At 42.9% G+C, this 21,068-nt stretch overlaps 1 protein-coding gene across 6 annotated transcripts in view; it reads right to left on the bottom strand.

The window, feature by feature from the left end:
* Positions 1–21,068, bottom strand: part of Mast4 (microtubule associated serine/threonine kinase family member 4) — a 593,745-nt gene that overhangs the window by 260,639 nt on the left and 312,038 nt on the right. For all 6 annotated transcript variants that reach the window (XM_057790139.1, XM_057790141.1, XM_057790140.1 and 3 more), the window contains one exon: positions 9,753–9,784. In XM_057790139.1, coding sequence (XP_057646122.1) covers positions 9,753–9,784 — 32 coding nt within the window. The remainder of the gene's footprint in view (positions 1–9,752; positions 9,785–21,068) is intronic.

The following is a 21,068-nucleotide window of genomic DNA, read 5'->3' as shown; positions in this document are numbered from 1 at the left end:
CCAGGGAACACTGTGAATTTCAGATTAAGTAAGACCTTGCTCAAAAAAAGAAAAAAAAAGGGGGGAAAGAATGACAGAAGACTCAACATTTGCTTCTGCTCCCACATACATGGATGAGTACCCCCATACACACAAATGCATGCATGCACACATACACACAAACACAAAGACTTTCCTATCTAAAAAAACATAACTTCCTAGGTGAGATGCTACCTTTTTATAGCTATATGACAATCAAATTTATATAGTCAATCAAACCATTAGTACCATAGTCAAGAGGACTATCTGTGTAAAATTTCCTCAAAGCAGAAATGTTGTCTGGGTACCATGTGAGAGGAAGCAGGGCTCAGATGGCCCTTGCGGAGGAGGGTGGGGTAATTAAAAGACTCCATGGGCATGACTCACATTCCAACATGTAAGTACAGGGATGTCCTCAGTTTCACGCGGAAGAGGTGCCTTTTCATAACAATAGGTTAAAGACAAAGCAGGTATAGTCTTGGGGGAAAAATGTTCCAGCCAAAACTCAGAGGGTGAGGTTCCCTTTTCAGAAGAGAAGAGAAAGAAAGCCCCAAAGCACCTTTGATTTTCCCAGATCCTTATGTCTGACTGTTACCACTCCAAAGAGTAAGGCAAAAGGACTTGACGCCTCCTAAAGAGACACAGACACAAGCGAAGCCCCACTTCTTCCTGTCTTCCTGTCAGAGGGCCCGATTTGCTTCTAAACAATGGGGTAAAGAGAGAACAATACTGAATTCAGATGATGGCTCACATGTCTAGCTGGGTAACCACAGCTGGGCACTACAGCCCCCTGACTTGGACAGCTGTCACTGTTCTCTTTATCCTTCTGGGGTACACTTGGTTCCTGGCGGTGCTAGGGTTTGACTAGTTTGTTTTCCAACAGCAGAATAGTAAGTGGAAAGCTGTAGGAACCCGGCGGATGTGGAGAATGTTAAAAGCAGCTTCATTGAACATGGTGAAGGAAGGCAGACTCTGTGAAGCCTACTTATTGTCTGGTCCACACTATGGAGGTCGATTCTAAGCTTTACATCTCCAGAAGAAATACCCATGGACTCGCTAACACTCGAACACACTGGTCTCAAGATGAAAAGATCACACCTCAGTCCCCACTGTTGGGAACCCCAAATTCTACTCATGTTTCACAAATAATGTACTAGTTGAGCCCCTCAGGTCCCATCCCCTCTTAGTTGCTAGTTTCTCAGTGATCTAATTTATCAAGTTTAAGTAAAGTTTCTCTTAAGGATTCTCCCAGCCTTGAAATCCTATGACTATATTTTTTCCATGTTCCTCAACACTTAGCTGTCCCAAACCACAGTTCCAAAAAGTGTCCTTCCACAATGCTGAGGGAGAACGGATTATTCTGGAAAAGAAGCTACTACGCATAGGGACCTGGTACTCTCACATCGTGGTGCTATAGTGACTGTCTCCACTGTATAGGCAGAAACCTGTGGTTATCGGGGTTGACCATAGCAGTGCTCGGTGTACAGTGTAACTCCCACCCAAAACCATAGGGTCATCTGCCCCCTTCAACGCCCCCCAGAAAATGTAACAAAATAGCCTCCTAGAAAATGCTACTGAAAACCATTTGGCTTTAGGAGTACTTCCTCAGGGCTGGAGAGTTGGTTAGGAGTACTATTGCTCTTAGAGAGGACCTGGACTCACTTCCCAACACCCACGCAGAAGATCACAACCATCCTTAACTCCTGTCCCAGGGACTCTTATGCCCTCTTCTGACCTCCATGGGCACCAGACCTGTACATGGTGTACACACATGCATGCAGGCAAAACACTCATACACATAAAAAATAAGTAAATCTTTTAAAAACATTTTAAAAGAAAAGAGATTACTACAAATGACATACACTGGGCATGTCATTTTTCCTGATCCCAGCCCCATGGCCACACTCTATGAGCTGAAAAGGAATTGCCTATGGAAAACACTTCCCAGATGCTGTTGAACTCAAATTTGCTAAAGTTATTCTAGTAAGTATGACATTTCTAACTCCCCTTCATGCAGATGAGGACCCCAAACCGGAGGACCAGCTTTACCAGCCTAAACCCCAAAGCTTGCCTTTAAAAAACAAACAAAAAACATGGGAATTCTCAGCTTAAAATAGTGTTTTGAATACCCTTTAAGCATTGGTCCCAAATCTCCATGTTTAGAAGAACACATGGATTTTGGTGATCCTAAACATGCTCAAGATAACCCAACCCTCTCCCCGGAGAGGAAGGACAGTCTTCCTTTAATTTCCGAAGGGAAGCAGTCTCCCTCACCCCCTCCCTGCATTGTTTTGTTCTCCCAGCCTCCTCTCTCCCCACTGCAGACCAACTCAGGCCTGAGAAGAAGGAAGGCTGCAAATGCATGCCAAATGCCACACTGGCTGCTCGATGAATACATAAATGCAACTGCCATTCTCCACAGCCCGGATTCCTCCCTTTACTCTAGGATATATCACACACACACACACGCTCTCTTTTTATACAAACATGCCACTTTAAATGCTAATTCAGACGCAACACTCAATTTGTTTTCTTCGTTTTGTTTTTGGATTTCTAACATTCAACGCGACACTGGACTTCTATTTGGCTCTGACAGTAGATACTCTGAGTTCTTCAATATTTGTGGGGGTGGGAGGGTTAGAGAGTGCTATGGAGAAAATAAATTTGTTTCAACACATAGCCAAATATGGTTTATATGTCCTTTATTTTGCTTGAATTAAGCCACTTTCTTCTCTTTCCAGAAATGTTGCCTTCATCGTGCTGAAAATCTCACAAATCTTTCTCAAATCTATTGCAAAACCAAGGTGATTCCCTCTCCTTGCATTCTGGAAATAACCTCATTTTACCCAAACTACTTTTCGAAACAACCAGGCAAGGCATTACATTTTAAGTCTTGTTAAAAAGCACACAGAACTATACATACCAACTGCATCCACCCAAGCCTGTTCAATGACTTAGAAGGTTACTACCTTACTTGTCTAAGGATGAGGAACCTCAAGCTCAGAATTCCCTGATCCAGTGCAGGCAACTCAAATGCAATGCCTGTAAGGCACATTGGTCTCAAGTCCAGCATTTCAGGTCCACCCAGGCTTCCAGGGACTAGCACTACTCTCTGCTCCCAGGGTCCTAAGCACTCTCTGACAGCCACCTCTCCCTCTGTACCACGCTCATTTCCCACAGCATCCCTGGATACCCTTGGCTCTGCCAATGTAAGGAAAAGAGTCAGAAAGAAAAGGAGTAAGTATGTTACCACTTGTGCATTTATTCATTTATTCATACAACAACCGTTTTTCAACATCTCAGACCTTGGTGGACTGGTCTCTGGCCACTTTTGCTAAGGGTCACTAATGGGAAAGCACGGCCATTGTGCTTCATTCTGTGTCTGTCTCCTTCACTTTGGTGTTGGCACAGGGGAACAATTAGTGAGGTCACACACTGGTGAATACACGCTTATCTTGTTGGATGAAGACCGTAGCCCTCAAGAGATGGATGTTATGAGGTCTCCTTGCAGAGGCAGGAGAGAGACTATGAGCAAGCCTACTGGGCTGTGCTAGGTATACCCTCGTCTGTCCTCCCCAGCCTATGAACCTCCGTTCTCACCCTTCCCTTTATTAGTCAGTCTAGAGGTTCTTTGGAGCTACTGGTGGTCATTTTCAAAAACCTGAGTTAGCTAGTTATCAGACAGCACGTTGGGTCCCTTATCTTTGGGAGGTCTGCTGAGCAAAGTGGAAGGCCTTCTGAATTATTTAGGAATCTGCTGGTGTGATCAGAAAGCTTGAACTGTATAATCTGTATGCTGGAAATTACCAGGGGATATTGAGATACACAGAAAAATGAGTGTGTCTAGGAGATCTATACTGTAAGTTATACAGACAGGGAATACTAAGTTTATGTTTTCTTGGGGCTCCCTAGGGCGAATTTTAGCTGATGAGTCCTTTGTAAATGTATTATGATTATCTCAGGGTGTATCTTAAATCAGTATGTTCTCGTGTGCCATATTATGTATTAACATATTAGTCTATGATGACTGAACTGAAGGCTGAAACAATCCGATGGCTGTAGCAACGCCTCTTAGAGGTTCACCAACAGGAAGGACTTCTGGGCTCTGAAGAGAAAGATGCTCCCCTTGGCCCACTCTAGGTATCTCTAGGTGACTAGGATCTTAATAGAGGTATCAGGGATGCAGGATGCCATGACATGTAGCACTCTCATAGAGATTTACAAGAACAATGAAACTGACTCCCAGGAGCGACTTGGGGGCAAGTGGGTCCCTTTTACATTTCTATTTCCAAAATGGCTACGTTGAACAAATCTCCGCTGCTTCTTACAGTTACTTGCCTCTTCAGTCGGCAAATGAGGACGGGTGGCCAAACCTAGCAGTTGAGGCAGCCAGATTTCAAGTTCTTAAGCTAAAACATCAGTCCCATGGCCAGCTCACGAGAAGGCGCCTTTAATGAAAGAGATTTCTGCTGTACCCAAAGGCAGGTGCATGCAAGTAAAGAACCAAAGGGAAAATAGCTTCAGGGTCCAGGTGAATGAACTTCTGGTTCTAGGGAGTGTGGCATAAGAGTAAGGGGGATGGAGATGGGCACTGATTTACATATGGATAAGGAGCTGGGCTTCTGACAGGCCTATCACAGACTATTTGGACCCCTAGTGTACATATGTCTACCACAGCCAGCGTTGGTGCGCTGAAGCTACTTTCAGAACAGTGAAAGGAAAAGGAGAAGAAATGGAAGTTGATGAAGATGTCAGAGCTGTTACTAGATCAAGCGGTTAAAATGGAAGAAGGCACTGCAACTGACTCTCAGCATGTACACATCCATTCTAGAGTCACCACAGACATTAGGAGCTGCTTCTACTTCAGGTTCCTGCGCTGGGTACCCTAAAATGCATCTCTAACGCTTTTGTGACCAAATATATGAAGCTGAGAAGCCATTCAAGTATCATTCATTGCTTCTACAAAAATAAAGAGGTAACTGCCATGCTTTCATACATTCCCAAGCCTATAAGGCTAAGGCTCCATGCAAGAACACGCATGGCAAAGCTCATAGTTAAACAAGGAAGAGAAGGCCATGTTAAATAGTAGGCAGAGCCAGGCGGTGGTGGCACACCTTTAATGCCAGCACTCAGGAGGCAGAGGCAGGTGGATCTCTGAGTTCGAGGCCAGCCTGGTCTACAAGAGCTAGTTCCAGGACAGGCTCCAAAGCTACAGTAAAACCATGTTGAAAAAAACAAAACAAAACAAAACAAAAAAGCAGACAGAATCTATGGCTGAGAATAGCAGTACAATTTCTTTTGCTTTGTGGAGAAATCTGAAAACCCATTAAAAGAAGCTGGAGGGGAGGAGGTGGGAGGAGGTGGGAAGAGCTGGATCCAGCCAACTTCCTACTCCTCTCTCCAGGGCACAAACACTACAGAGACACTCTAGGGAACTCCATAAGAGAGAGAGAAAAAAAAGCCTCTGTCCTAGGGAGTTTTATTTAGGCAATTAACAAAACACAAAGGGAGCCTTAAAAAAAGAAGTAGCAACTGCCAGGGATGCCCGGCTTTGGTTCCTAACTATCAGTCCCTCACATCTTTGCCTTTGTCACTTTTCCCCTTTCTTTGCTTAAACAAAAGAAAGAGAGAGAGAGAGAGAGAGAGAGAGAGAGAGAGAGAGAGAGAGAGAGAAGAAGAGAAGAGAAGAGAAGAGAAGAGAAGAGAAGAGAAGAGAAGAGAAGAGAAGAGAAGGAAAAAGAAAAACTCCTCTGTAACAGTGTTCTATTTTAAAATGTCAGGCAAGGCCTCAAGAGAAGACTGACAGTCCTAACACAGAGAGTGGTGATCAACCAAATGAAAATCATGTCAGGAGAGGCCATGTGTCCCAGGCTGAATTTATGACACCAAGGACATATGGCTGCACTCAGCCCCAGGATCTCTGTCCTAGCAGACAGATGTGGTGCCAGGGCAGGCTGCCTGACTACAGGAGGTCGGCTTGTGTCTATCTCACAAACAGCAACACTGGAGACATTCTTGGATCAGGCATTTGCTGGGCAGGAGAACAGCCGGAGTAAAGTTCTGAAGCTCAAAGTTATAATTCATCACCATGAATGCAATGATCTCATTTTCCTCCTTTCCTAACTTCAGGAAGCACATCAGAAGCGATTTAAAGAGCCCCCAAACGTATCCACACTGTTCAGTGTATGTTCTGGCATTAGCCAGTAGGGTCCAACACAGGGAACTTAAAATATCATAAAATCAGGAGCCATGTGGGGCAATCTTACCAAGAGATAAAAAAAAAAAAAACACCAAGAAAAACAATATACTGTTATAATACACCCTCATATTTGAAGAATATTTTTTAAATATTAATATCTATGTAAGTTATTTTTAACCCTAGGCAAAGGCTTGGTTAAAAGCTTGAATTGTACTTTCACCCAATCAAGAATGTTGTCATAGAAGAAGTATTATAAGCACTTACATACTTAACCACCACAGCCACATTAGTAATACATGAAGCTCCCTTATAAGAGCCACATGAGGAGCAAGACTGAGCCAGCGATCTAGGCAAAAACAGGCCTGAGGCAGCAAACTCTACAGGAGTAGGACTGAGCCAGCTACCTGGGACAGAGCAGGCCTGAGGCAACAAATTCCACAGGAGTAGGACTGAGCCAGTGACCTGGGCTGGAGCAGACCTGGGATAGCTGAACTCCACAGGAGTAGGACTGAGCCAGTGACCTGGGCCAGAGTGGGCCTTGGAAGTGGAAGAAAAAAACTGCTCTGAGAATCAGGGACCAAAGCTTTCCTTGAATGGAACAGAGAGGCTAAAATTCACCTAACACAACAATCTGGAGCAGAGACAAGTTCCAGGCCTTAGAGAAGTTTAGAGTTGGAAAGCCTCTGGGAAACCTAGCGAGGTCACTTTTTATCTAGTAACATCTTCCTGGAAGGCAGCTCCCACCACCTTCCTTGTCTCTTGCTCTTTGCACTAGAGAATAAAGGCCTTAATCATTTCTGCCACCTTTTAACCTTTACATAAGGCCCCACGGTCTTTATGTTAGCTCCCATGGCAATGACTGCAAGCAAAAAATTAGAGTTAGATCTGAATTATATTTTCTAGGAAATACCATTTGCTTTTATAATCTCTCAATCATGAGAAAGCTTTTTTTCCTGTCTTTTATTTATGATGATTTTATTGTAAACATAGCATATGTATATTTTTAGGACTGCATAGACAAATGTTATTTTTAGCTTATTCAAAACAGTACTCAAAAATCATAAACAAAGCTAACAAATTCAATTAAGTTTCAAAGTGATAGAAATGCAATTTTAAAAATCTTCAAGATACACAAATTAGAGACTGCAGATACATCAAACTAAAGTGGCCTCTTCCGAGGGCACAGCCTGTGGCTTTGGGAGCAAGGACAGTAAGGCCTAGGCTGAGGCCTGTGCAGTTTGTTCACTGCTAACGTGAAAGGGGAAGCAGTCTTCTGCTGAGAGGCAAAGGAGCTGAAAGCATCCGTAGGAGGCATTCTTGCAGTAAACAAGGTAAGGACGTGCCAGCAGAAAAATTATGTTCTGGAACTCTGCTAAAATCAGCACCTAAAAGCTATGCTGTCGGCCTTCCTTAGCTTTGGATTAGAATGCGTCTGGCCCTGTTTTTGAAAGCATTTCTTTTTCTCAGTGTCATGAAGGACCATGCACACAGAGCAGATTTAGTTACTGGCTCTAAGTGAGGCATCAGCCGAGGACACCGAGGGCCGAGGGCCATGGGGCTCTGAGCAGCCACACCAGGCGTTGTTCATTCTTTGAGGCTAACCGTGGCAAATATAAAATTGTGTTTTCGGGGAGCTTGACTCATGTGGAAACACCAATTTTCACAAAATTCACTAAAGTAGGTAGCTTTGTGCTACTTTGTCTACCACCCAATAAATCAATTGATTTTTATTAGAGAAGGGACTGTAAACGCATAGGCTCCAAATGCACTTATTTCATTATCCTTTTTTTATTATTAATGATTCCATTCCTCTCAAGTGAAGAAATATATATTTCATTTCTCTAGCATGTGTTTTCACATCATTCACGGCCATGAGCTAACGAACATGAACGGAACTGAGACTTCACTGTGAAAGCAACATATGGCTCTTATATAGATAAAATGGATTTCATTTCTTAATTTATATGAGCTTTTGATAGTGACTGGAAGCATGCTAACACATCTATGGATGACTATAAAGGCGCAAACCAAATCTGACTTTTCAAATAAAGTATAGGAGGAAAAAACCAGGGTGTTTAAGAATTAAATAAAAAGAAGAGAGAAAATAAAATTGTTTGCCTACAAAGAGAATCACATGTAGTTTTTCTACTTTTCTCACCTCTGATTTCTCATTATGATGAGAAATATCAAAAGTGTAAGTTGGGAACAGGCTCCTATCCCTGACGGAAAAGGAAAGCATTTAATCCAAGGCTATTTCCTAATGAAGGACCAAGCCATTAACTTCCAGCCAGGAAGCAAGGCTAGAGGCTAGAAACAGTTGAGGAAATTTTTCAGGAAAAATGATTCGTTGCCCATCTGGCGGCCTAAATGTGTTTCAAAAAAAAAAGAAGAAATAAAATGGTCTACAAAGCAAGTTCTAGGACAGCCAGAGAAACCCTGTCTCAAAAAAAAAATAAATAAAAATAAAAAAGGAAATAAAATGTTTGCAGATGATGCTCTGTAGGTTCCTAGACACAATGTCTGACATTTTATAAAATTTCACCCAAAAGATGACAGCAGTCACCATATAGTTTTTTTTTTTATTACTCCACAGTGGGATTAGCTAATTTTGTCTTAAATATTCTTTGTATCTCATATTCCTAAATAACTTTAAAAAAATTTTTTTTTCTGAGACAGGGTTTCTTTGTAGCTCTGGAGCCTTTCTAGAACTCTGTCTGCAGACCAAGCTGGATTTGAATTCATAGAGATCCGGCGGTTTCTGCCTACCTTAGTGCTGGCGTCAAAGGTGTGTACCACCACCACATGGCAAAAAACTAAAAATTTTTAAGAGTAATTACACCACAGACTTCTTCGACACAAACCAGATAGAAAATCCAAAGAGTTGAAATTCAGTCTTTATATAAGAAAGCTGGGTATTCTACAGGTAATGAATAAAATATTAAAGGACAATTATACTCTGGAAATAACAGATGAATACAACTGTTTTTTGTGCAAGTAAATAATTGGCCTTAAACATGAAAGGTGGAGACACATTACCAAGAATCAAATCAAGATCTGCAAATCTAGTATTTGAACACAAGAGTGTTATATGCACCCTTTCAGCGACACCTGGTTCTAACACTAGGAAGTATAACTGGCTCAAAGACCTCATCCATTCAAGCACAAAAAAATCCATAATATAAAGAACAACTATAGATTTTCAGAATCCATGGACAATCATTAACTCCTGATTAAGGTTACCTTGTCTTATCTGCAAATTAAATCACAGGCTTTGCTTGGCTATATAATGGTATTTTTAAAACTTAAGATCCTCTTTGGATTTAGTAAGCATTTGAGTTTACAATGCCCACAAACAGATCCAGAAGATTACAATGAAATCATTACTCTTTGACGTTTACCAATAAATTCATGTTGTTTTGTTTTGCTGATCCGGTAGCTCATCACTCATTTTTTAATCGCCATCAAAGGCCGACAGATAATGATCACATTAGAAACTAGACAAAAGAGAATAAGGAAAGAGAGTCCGTCTACTTACAGGCTTCCTCGTCGGGGGAGGCTCAGCTCCTTCTGCAAAAGAAAAGAGAGAACACACATGGGAGATGCCACATCAGCCGAAGTCATCAGGACACCGAGTAACATGTTTGCACATTCTTTATCAGACTTGAGTTGGCCTTGTTGAGACACCAAAGACTTTGATGACATAATTTTCTGCGGGATCCCTCCCAAGACTGCTCTTGTTACACAAGAAAAGAAGCCTGAAGGGGCAGCTTATACTACAAACAGGTTTATCTGCCTTTTAAGCATAAAGCCATTCGACCTCTAAAAAGCAACTTGAGTCAAAGACTGGGCTGAGTAGCACTGTCCTAGGACTAAGAAAAGTGGGAAGAATCAGGGGACCTACGCAGACAAGAAAAATACAGAGGCAGGAGAAATTTCAGAGGGTTATAACTAAGCGAAAGGTGAAATAAAAAGGGCAATTAAATCAGATTATTTATTCAACTTACCCTCCAAGGAAACAAATTCAGGCAAAATACTATGCATATCAAATACTATACTCTGTTATTTTAAAGAGAGCCTGAAAATGGTTTTCTTCTGGAATTACTTCTCAAAACAAATGGCATTTATTACTTAGGTATTGAAAAGTAGGTTAATGAACCTCTAAAAGGTAGCCAGACAGCCACAATTACTAGAGTGTTGATATTTCTAAAACCTGCTCTCACACTTATATCAAATTAAGATCATTATCTACAAAATCACCGAGAAGCAGGGGGAAGAAAAAACACCGCAACCAGGCAAGAACCAGGCAAACAAACCACATGCAAAATCCTGACTCAGAATACTTCCACCCGCTACAGAAGGTCTACAGACCCACTCCTGGAGGAGGATTACTAGATAGCAACAATTAAAGAATAGGAAGTCATGAGTCAGCAGCCAACATAAACTCCAAATGCAGGACACTACAAATTCAGAAGAGTCTAAATTTGGTCACTCATCCTCAGAATTCTCATTTATTTGGCATCTTCCAGAGGCTCCAGCATTCTCTTTGGAAAGGTGTTTCTTCTATGGCCACACCCACCTATTTTTGTTGGCTCCTGAATGTGTGTCAAGGACAACAGCTTCAATCACTTCTAAATAGCACAGCTTACAGAAAGCAGGCTGGAGAGCACCCCAGGAGAGGCAAGGGATGGTATGTTACATAGTCTTTAGACATGAAGATGCCTCTATATGGAGTTACCGCAACGTATCTCTGGTCAGTGCTGGGGGAACAATCGGTGATTTCAGAAACAAAGCCTCCTCTCCCACACAGTGAACATTTTTTTTCCTATTTTTACATTTTTTTCCCTTTACTCCTTGATTATCCCCCAAGAAATTACAGTGTTTGCTAGGCTGGCTTCCTGATTCTGAAATGGAAATGCACCTTCATTAACCAACAACAAGAAGCCAGTCTTTACCTAGGACAGTCTCCTCAGGGGCTGAAATGTACTCAAAAACACAATGAGCAATTTTCTGTATAGGAATTGTTGATTAAGAAAACACTAGAATTAGCTTTGCATTTGGGCGTTTCATTTTTCTCTTACAGGGCTGTTTAGAAGTCATAATTCATCAGATGGTGTCTTTTAGTAAACAAGTGACTCCTTGTACAGCCAAAGGCCTAGAGCCCAGAAAGTTAACATTGCTGTGGCAGAAACTTGATCGGATGGCGGCATAGATGATACCAGAGGCGTTATTAGTAAGAACAAGCAAGTAATAAATCAGATGCTATAGCAACTGTATATGCAAACAGAAGACCCGGAAGACAGAAGAAGGAAAGGGCCAAGTGAGTGACTATGGTTCAATCAATCATATTCCCTGAAATGACCCGACCATAAACTGGCAACTTTGCTCTCGGAAAATGCTGCTGAAATAGCAAGATAAGGGGATAAGGACCAGCTCTGTTTTTAATCAGAAGCCTTTCCAAAAACCTGGAATTACAAGTTCTAAATAAGGAGAAAGGTTACTCATGCCGCTCCCCTGCACCACAGGATGGAGCCTGAGCTTCCGGCATGAGGAACAGAGGCCATTTAATAGGCCACTGTCCGCTGACCTGAAGGCACCATGCTAACCAAGCTGAAGGAGCTAATCCACCTGACTGCTTGAATGTCAGGCTCAGGATGGGAAACTCAATTCGGTAGCAAATTGGAATCAGATGTGATGGTAATAAAGCAGGAGAAATGAATGTGCCATGGCCAAGACCTGTGAACAACGGTCTACAAATACCAGGGCGGTCAGCAATTGAGGCCGAGCAGGCAGCAGCTACCACCCTAATGTATGGAGCCCGCATGCTAATAAATCAGCACAGATCAGACATAAATGAACAGCATCAAGGCATTTTACTGCCTAAGCCCCCATGGTACTCCATGTAGGTGTCTTCATTTGATTTCCTTAATGTCAGGATAAGGTCACTAACACACACTTAGATAACTAGATAAGCAGTGTGGTATTGGCCCAGGCTATAAACCAAAGAGAGAATTTGGTATAAGGGCACATGTGTTAAAAGCTGTATTAACCAAGAACTAGAAGTGGGAGGGATGTGGGATACAAAGGAAATGACGTGACAAGCAGCAGCTATCTCAACTAAATATGTTTATTAATTATTACTAGATTGAGAACATATTTAAGAACATTAAGGTTTTAAAAAATTATTTTTATGGATACTGATTTTCAGTGGCTGTTTTAGGCTTTTTGTTTGTTTGTTTGTTTGGTTTGTTTTAAGATAGGGTCTTGGGTTGTAGCCCAGGTTGGCAAGCCTCCTGCCTCAGTCTCTCAAGTGCTAGCATTATAGGCCGTGAGCCACCATATTTGTTCTCAGTGGTTTAATATATTTATCATTATTTTCTTCTTTGCTCCATTTATAAAAATGTTAAATACTTATGTTGAAAATCAGTATGAAGCATAAATAATCTTTTTAGAGACTTGTCTTTTCTTGGGATCTCTCAGTAAGATTGAGAGTGGCCATGTACAGTATGCATATACATAACCCTAGCACTAAGAAGGCTGAGGCAGGAGGATATCACTCTGAGCTACAGCAAGTCCCCTGTTTCAAAAAGGGGAGGGGGCAGATAGACTGACAGACAAACTGAGGATATCAAAAGTTTCCTCGAATTTAAGAAGAAAACCTGCACAGAATTCAGGATGACAAGAGAAGTCCAATGAGTGAGCCTCTGCCTGTCAATCACAGTGAGTGAGTGTAAGCCTCTGTCAGTCAACTGCAGCCTCCAATGGGGAAGAAGATGACTTGCTTTGTTCATAAATAATAATTTATGAATAAATTGCAATGCTGTATGTGTCTAAGAAGTTCTCACAGGTGTAATTTAAAAAACGCTTATAGTGTTTAGGTATCGGGTAGCTACATATAAACAAAGCAATACCACTGCACACCCCACATATATTTAGAAATTTCTGAACTATTAAGAAATCAGGAAACTGAGTCTATGAGTGAATGGAGACACACAGCGATCCAAACAGTGTTGTAGATTACCCCTCCACCAAGTGCTGGTCCTCAATTTGCCTTCCCTTGAGGAGGGCTGCACTCAGTGACTAGTGACTCCCTTCCAGGAGCACCCCACAGACACCTCTTTGACCAAATGATCATTCAACATCATGGGGGCAGGTCATGATTGTAGAGAGCCGTGTGGAGTCACACCTGTTGGCTATGTGTAGAGAGCTGTGTGGAGTCGCACCTGATGGTGCTGGCTCCCGCCCTCCGCGATCCCGAAAGCAAGTGCTCTCTGTGATAATCAACTGCTAATATCAACTAGGCCTGACTTATGCTATTATCACGCAATGATTGTCAGCTGCTTGCATATGCGTGGACCTATGAGCAGTGTCCACCTGGCAATCCAGGATTGGTAGCCCATGCCTACTTAAGGGCTGGGAGAGGTTTGCCCTGGGAGAGAGGAAGAGAGAGAGGAAAAGAGTGAGAGAGAGAGAGGGAGAGAGGGAGAGAGAGTGTGAGAGAGAGATTTTACAGTTGTCAAAAGGTCCTGAATAAAACTGCAGTGAGAAGAGCTCTGGTGGTCGCGTCATCCTTGCTGGACGAGGGGGGCCGCGACACATGATGACATCAAGTACCCTCTGATGGAGGATAAGATCACTTCTCACTTTGGTTGTCTTCTTAAAATTCCCTAATTCCACTGTCATTAGGAAAAAGCATCATGCATTCAGAGAGAGAGAGAGAGAGAGAGAGAGAGAGAGAGAGAGAGAGAGAGAGAGAGAGAGATATCCTGGTGCCTGTAAAACAAAGCTCACAAAAAAAATGTATGGGAGCAGAAAAGAAACCACCAGAGATCAGAGTACACTGACAACGTAGGATGCTAAATTCAGTTTAGAATCTTGGCTTGGATCCTGGATCAAGAAAAGCATATTAATTCACAGTCCAGTGATAAAACACAGTTGAGGAGAATGCAGGACTAGGTCACCAAGCATTTAACCCCAGCACTTGAGAGATAGAGGCAGGTGAATCTCTATGAGTTCCAGGCCAGCCAGGGCTACACAGTGAGACCCTGTCTTCCAAAACCAACCAACAACCCTATGTCTGTAATTGAGTTGTTAACAAAGCACTAGTGTGACTTTCCTCGTTATGACAGTGTATCGAGGTTATGTGACACACTATGTTGACATTTGGGGAACCTGGGAAGAGGATATACAGGAATTCTCTGATGTTTGAGAAATCTAAAATTACCTCCCCCCAGTTAAAGTAAATTTAATGGGGGATATTGGCAGTGATAGAGGAAAGATATGAACAAGTATTAAAATATTCAAGTTTGTTGGAAGGCTTTATTTAATGCAATGATTCAGAAAGTTATAGAAATGGTCTAAGTGGGAGAAGACTGTGTAGACCAGCAATGAAGATTAGGTACTTCTATGTGAAGAATGTATCTACACTGAACTAAAGAGCTGGAAGTGCAGCATAAAAGAAAACACACAGAGGAGTCAAAATCAGGGGCCCTAGGTACACGGAATTTGATGGAAGAGAAGCTCAGCACAAATGTGTGACACCAAAATTGTCCCTATGGGGCTGTCATACTGAAGTGTCTGCACAGGCGGATGGATGGATGAATCTGGGTTCCAGAAAGGGGCTGGGACTAGAGACGAACGCTGGAGTCATCAGCACCTAGGATGGGATGGAGAGTAATAAGCACGGGGGGCAGGGAAGAGAGGAGTTGGAAGGAGATGAGATGGGCAGGAGAGGGACCCATGGAGACGCAAGAAAGGGGTGCTACATTAGCACGAGCTGGGGGTCCTCAAAGTAAAAGAAACTTAAAGCAGCTGACACGGAAAGTTTTTTTTTTGGGGGGGGGGGGGGCCCAAACCGCCACGCTTTATGGCAACAAGATGACTGGGCAGCGTCGGAAATCAGGTCAGAACCTGGAAGTTCAAGTCCAAGAACACTATGGTTAATGCACCTGGAAACATGTCAGAGAGCGCCTCCTGCAGGTTGTGCCTTTAACTGTCCCCACAGCTTTATCTCAAGACTTGTGGCCGGTTCCTATGTCATATGGTTGCTTCTGGGTGTCTTGCTCCAGCTGCCAAGTGGGCCATGAAAAAGAATACGAGCTTCTTTCACAAGTACAAAGAGAAGTAGGGCCAAAGCCACCAAATTTATGCCCAGGGGACTCCTCGAAGATAGAGTTGGGGACTTGGAAGATTGTGCAGCCTGCTTCCCCCCAAACCCTGAAACAAAATGGCAACAACCAGAACAAACTATCTCCCAGAACCTTCCAGAAAGGAGGAGGCTGTGTCTTCCTTTAGTCACCAGCATCTTCATCTTGACAATGAGGGTGACGACACCTGCTATCTCCCTATTCATTTAAGGAGAGTTCAAAAAACCAGGATGTACACAGCGTGGCATTGCAGGCCACAGATGGGAACATATGAGGTACGGGGACAAAAGGAAATGCAGCCTACTTAAAAGCTACTCAGGGACACAGACCCAGACGGGCAATGAACAAAGAGGCCTCGGCAAGTGCGAGACTGCACAGTCTCACCTGGGTGTGCGAACGCTAACGGGGGAGAAAATAACAGGAATGAAATCATTCTGCTCAAACAGAAGTTCTGAGCGCTGGTCGGCTTGGCTGAAGCAGAGATTCTGAAACCTGACTATACATTAATGTCACCCAGGAAGTGATATTAAAAATACCAGTGCCTTAGCACCACCCTTAGAGAGCCAGAGAGAGAGAGAGAAAGAGAGAGAGAGAGAACTGTAGCAACTGTTTATTAGAGGTTAGTTATTTTAAATCACTTTAAAGTCTACCAGTTTGCATAAACCTTATGCTTGAAGAATTTTTTTCCTTTTAAGAAACATTAATTAACTAGGCTGTCATTTCCGTAGTGAGAGCTGAGCTGTGATGTTACTTCCTGTGTGAGTGGGAAGTGGTATAGGTGAGAGACCTATACACCAGTCTGACAGGCATGGTGGCATGATTCTACAGCCAAATGCTCGCTGCCAAACATGGGCGGAACAGCAGCCAGGGGTGGGGTCACCCAGAGGGCAGCTCTCCTAAAGGCAGGCTTGGCTCACTGTCTTGACTCTTACCCAGTGTCAGGCCTGAAGGCAGAGGACAGAAAGGCTTGTCTCAGAACTGAAGCACATAGTACTCCTTCCTTCTCAACCAGAGAAGAAGGCAACATTGATTCCCAACCCTTGAAAGCTTCGGGAAACTGTCCCAGAAGCACACAGCTTTCTGGATGAAGAAAGTAAAAATAGAAAAAGTAGATATTTGTAGAAAAGTTTAAAAGTGTACACCTTTACCTAGACCACACCTGTGAAATCCAAGGGGCATGGAGGCAAGTACAGGATCCCAAAGCATCCCCTCACTTCTTGCTAGTTACCCTTTTCTATCCACAATCATAAAAGCAGCTGGCTGTCTGGACAGGATACTGAGCACTGCCATGGAAAAGGTCCACAGGACACTAGCAATCGACCAGAGGAATAAGCCCATCAGATAACAGCGTGAAAAACTAAACTGAGTCTATAGATTGCTTTTGGTAGAATTGCCATTTTTACTATGTTGATCCTCCCAATCCAAGAGCAAGGGAGATCCTTCCATTTTCTGGTGTCCTCTTCAATTTCTTTCTTCAAAGACTTAAAGTTCTTGCCAAATAGATCTTTCACTTCCTTGGTCAGAGTTACCCCAAGATATTTTATGCTATTTGTGGCTATCGTGAAAGGTGATGCTTCTCTGATTTCCCTCTCTGCTCCCTTATCCTTAGTGTATAGGAAGGCAACTGATTTTTTGGAGTTGACCTTGTAACCTGCCACATTACCAAAGGTGTTTATCAGCTGTAGGAGTTCTTTGGTAGAGTTTTTGGGGTCGCTTATGTATACTATCATATCATCTGCAAATAATGAAAGCTTAACTTCTTCCTTTCCAATATGGATCCCCTTGATCCCCTTATGTTGTCTTATTGCTATTGCTAGAACTTCAAGCACTATATTGAAGAGGTATGGAGAGAGTGGACATCCTTGTTGTGTTCCTGATTTTAGTGGGATGGCTTTGAGTTTTTCTCCGTTTAATTTAACGTTAGCTGTCGGCTTGCTGTAAATAGCTTTTATTATATTTAGGTATGACCCTTGTATCCCTAATCTCTCCAAGACCTTTATCATAAAGGGGTGTTGAATTTTGTCGAATGCTTTTTCAGCATCTAATGAAATGATCATATGGTTTTTTAATTTCAGTTTATTTATATGGTTGATTACATTGATAGATTTGCATATGTTGAACCAGCCCTGCATCTCTGGAATGAAGCCTACTTGATCATAATGGATAACTTTTCTAATGTGTTCTTGGATTCGGTTTGCCAGTATTTTATTGAGAATTTTTGCGTCGATGTTCATGAGTGAGATAGGCCTGTAATTCTCTTTCTTGGTTGGGTCTTTGTGTGGTTTTGGTATCAGGGTAACTGTAGCTTCATAAAAGGAATTTGGCAATGACTCTTCTGTTTCTATATTGTGAAATACATTAAGGAGTATAGGTATTAGCTCTTCTTGGAAGTTCTGGTAGAATTCTGCATTGAAACCATTTGGTCCTGGGCTTTTTTTGGAAGGGAGATTTTTGATAACTGTTTCTAATTCTTCGCGACTAACAGGTCTATTTAGATCGTTCACCTGGTCTTGGTTTAGGTTTGGTATATGGTACTTATCTAAAAAAGTGTCCATTTCTTTTGCATTTTCCAGTTTTGTGACATACAGGCTTTTGTAGTAAGATCTAATGATTCTCTGAATTTCCTCTGTGTCTGTGGTTATGTCCCCCTTTTCATTTCTGATCTTATTTATTTGCGTGTTCTCTCTCTGTCGTTTAATTAGTTTAGATAGGGGTTTGTCAATCTTGTTGATTTTCTCCAAGAACCAACTTTTTGTTTCATTGATTCTTTGGACTGTTTTCTGTGTTTCTATTTTGTTGATTTCTGCCCTCAGTTTGATTATAACACACACACACACACGTCATCCATTTCCCTACATATATCCACTGTGAAAATAAGAGGATGTCAGAACACTTCCTATTGCTACAACAAAATATCTACGGTGGAATAGTTCTTAAACACAAGAGGTTTGTGCAGTTCACAATTCAGGAGGCTGGGGATCCAAGTCAGAACATCTCTTGGCCTCATGGTGGATGGTAGCAGTGCTTAGAGCATGCACAGAACAGAGTACGTGGTGAGAGAGAAAGTCAGAGGGACTCGGAGGCTAGGATAACTCTCTTTATAATAATCCACTCTTGTAGGATCCAAGGTCCCATCAGAGGTACAGTTATACCTCTTGCAGATGGCATCCTGTATATGGCCACACCCCCTGAACACATCTTGTCCTGTGAGTACAGCAACCCTGATAGAAATTACTAATTACCTCTCAGTAGGTTCTAACTTTTAAAGGTCTCCTCTTCTCTCTATGCTGACATGCCAAGAACCAAGCTTACAAGAAATAAACCTTTGGGGAACACACCAAGAAACCTTATCCCAAACCACAGCCAGTGTGCCAGAGAGGTGATGTGAGAGGCTAAAGAGAAGGGTGGTCATCAAACGATGGTGAGGATGATGTGGGGGACAAAGTGGACATCAGCTTTGCCCTGAGCACAAGGGAAACGGACACATTTTCAGAGTAAACATGAAGTTATTCACTTGTGGGTCTATAAATTCAGTTTCCGTGAAGGCAAAAATCTTCTGCCAAGGGTGAAGGCAAGGGCACATTTGGGGATTAAAGCAAGCGAAATGGGTTTCCTTTATTCAATCACACACTTTTTAGTAAAGGTTGACATGGCAGAGACCATGCCATCTCTGGGAATAAAGGACTCCACTCAGTGTAAAATGCAGTGTGAAAAGGCCCGGGATACAGGAGGGCTCTTCAATTATTCAACAGCAAAGGATGGGCATGCTGGGTTTCCTGAGGGTCACCACTGCCCTTCACCCACGTGACATGCCATGCCCTGTTATACAAGATGGCAACTTCTGTTGGAACCAACACGGTCCTTAGCTTCTAGGCAGCTCTCAAGCTGGGGGGCAAAACAACCCTTTCACAGGGGCTGCCTAACACCATCAGAAAACCCAGATATGTGTATTACAATTGATAATAGTGTTACAGTTATGAAATAATAATGTAAATAATGTTACTGTGGAGGCCATCACACCAGGAGGAACTGTTCACGGAGCCTCAGTGCTAGGAAGGCTGAGAATCACTGCGCTGACTAAAGTGAGCAATAGCAGAGCTCATTTTCCCTGATCAGAGGAATGAGTTGAGAGACAGCATGTGGTCCAACCTGGACAAAGCGGATGTAAAACCATGTTTGCTTGGGGAGCCCAGGAAAGAGCATCTCTTCACCTCATGGCGGTGGATGGTAACAGCGGCTGGAGCATGTGCCTCATCCAAGCGAGTTACCAGGAGAGGCAGGGAGCTAACGATGGGCATCAAAGGTGGATGGGGAAGACGGGGAGCAGTGAGGCACCGGGTGACCCTTGTGAAACAATGGATCCAGCCTTGCATATTTCTGGACTTTCAGGATACATTAACCAAAGAAGTCTATTGTGGCTTAAACCAGTTGTGTTTTGTTTTTATGATTCAGAAATTCCCAAGTGACACAATACTCTGTGTCCTTTGCATGCTCCTTCTACTGTAAGGAAAAGGTTAGGTAGGCAGCCTCAGGGCGGGCTGAGGAAGTACTGCAGGGATGGAAGGTGGAGGGCAGGATGGGTAGGGGTGAACCCTTAGAATGGCTGGAAAGTATAGAAGAAAGAAAACTCAACAGGACATAGTGCAAAGGCGGGGGTGTAGCCACATTATGGACTCTATTCAAAGAGCCTGCATTTATCCTGTGCAAGGGGAACTCCATGGAGCACGTCAACAGGAGAACATGGCCAGGTGACAGATGGCAAATGAGTGGGCATGTCTTAGAGGCCCGTTCTAATATCCTGAGAGCATGGCTGAGCACCAGGACCAAGGATGAGGTAGAGAAAGACAGGCAGTATTGGGCAGGCTAAAGATAGGACTGGGCACCCAGCATTGCAAAGGTACAAGAAGACACGCTTGGCTTCTGGGAAAGTCAGAAGAGCCATTATGGACAAGGAAAGAGTGCTACCCATAGACGAGGAAAGGGGGCTTCGGGATGTAAAAGCACAGAGGGCTTTCAGAAGACAAAAACTGAAAATCTGAAATGGACTAGGGAACAGTAAAATGTGTAAGTTACCAACAGGGTTCCAGAGTACAGGAGCAAGGACAGGGCTGCAAAGAAACGGGCAAAGTCAGTCTCCCAGGCTTGTGTGGAAGTTAGCATCGTGACAATCTCCTTTTCTACTCTGCACTTTTCACGTAAACGGTGTGTGTCTATAATGAACTCACCTACATCACAAATATCATGGTGGACGCTGACTTCCTGCACGTTGGCAAACACTGGCTTATTTCTTCTTCACCATTATTCCTGTTTCACCAATGAAGGAACGGTGGCAAATGTCTTAGCGTATCCTTAAATCCGAACCTGCCCCATCCAGGGAACAGAAAGTGCCTTCCTTACCAGGGCATAGCTGGGTGTATATGTACCAGCCTCGCCTCACGTTGTCTTCAAAGGGACTTCAGAGTGGCTAGTACCCTGCCAGCATCTCTCTGAAATGAGAGACACAACTGCCTTGGCCAGCTTCTTCTAAGCAGATTTCACACTTCAATTGCTTTTACGGACTCTGATTTTATTTGAAGCACAGTCCTGCGAGCATGTTACTTTTTAACACAGACTTTTTCCTCCAGTAGAAAAGGCATAACATGCCAAATAATCAGCTAACTCTAAGTAAATGAGCAAGTAAAACAAGCTTCCTTGCCAATCAATTACTG

Source organism: Chionomys nivalis, chromosome 15, assembly GCF_950005125.1.
Source record: "Chionomys nivalis chromosome 15, mChiNiv1.1, whole genome shotgun sequence".
NCBI classification, from domain to species: Eukaryota; Metazoa; Chordata; class Mammalia; order Rodentia; family Cricetidae; genus Chionomys; species Chionomys nivalis.
This window is presented reverse-complemented; position numbering and strand designations above follow the sequence as displayed.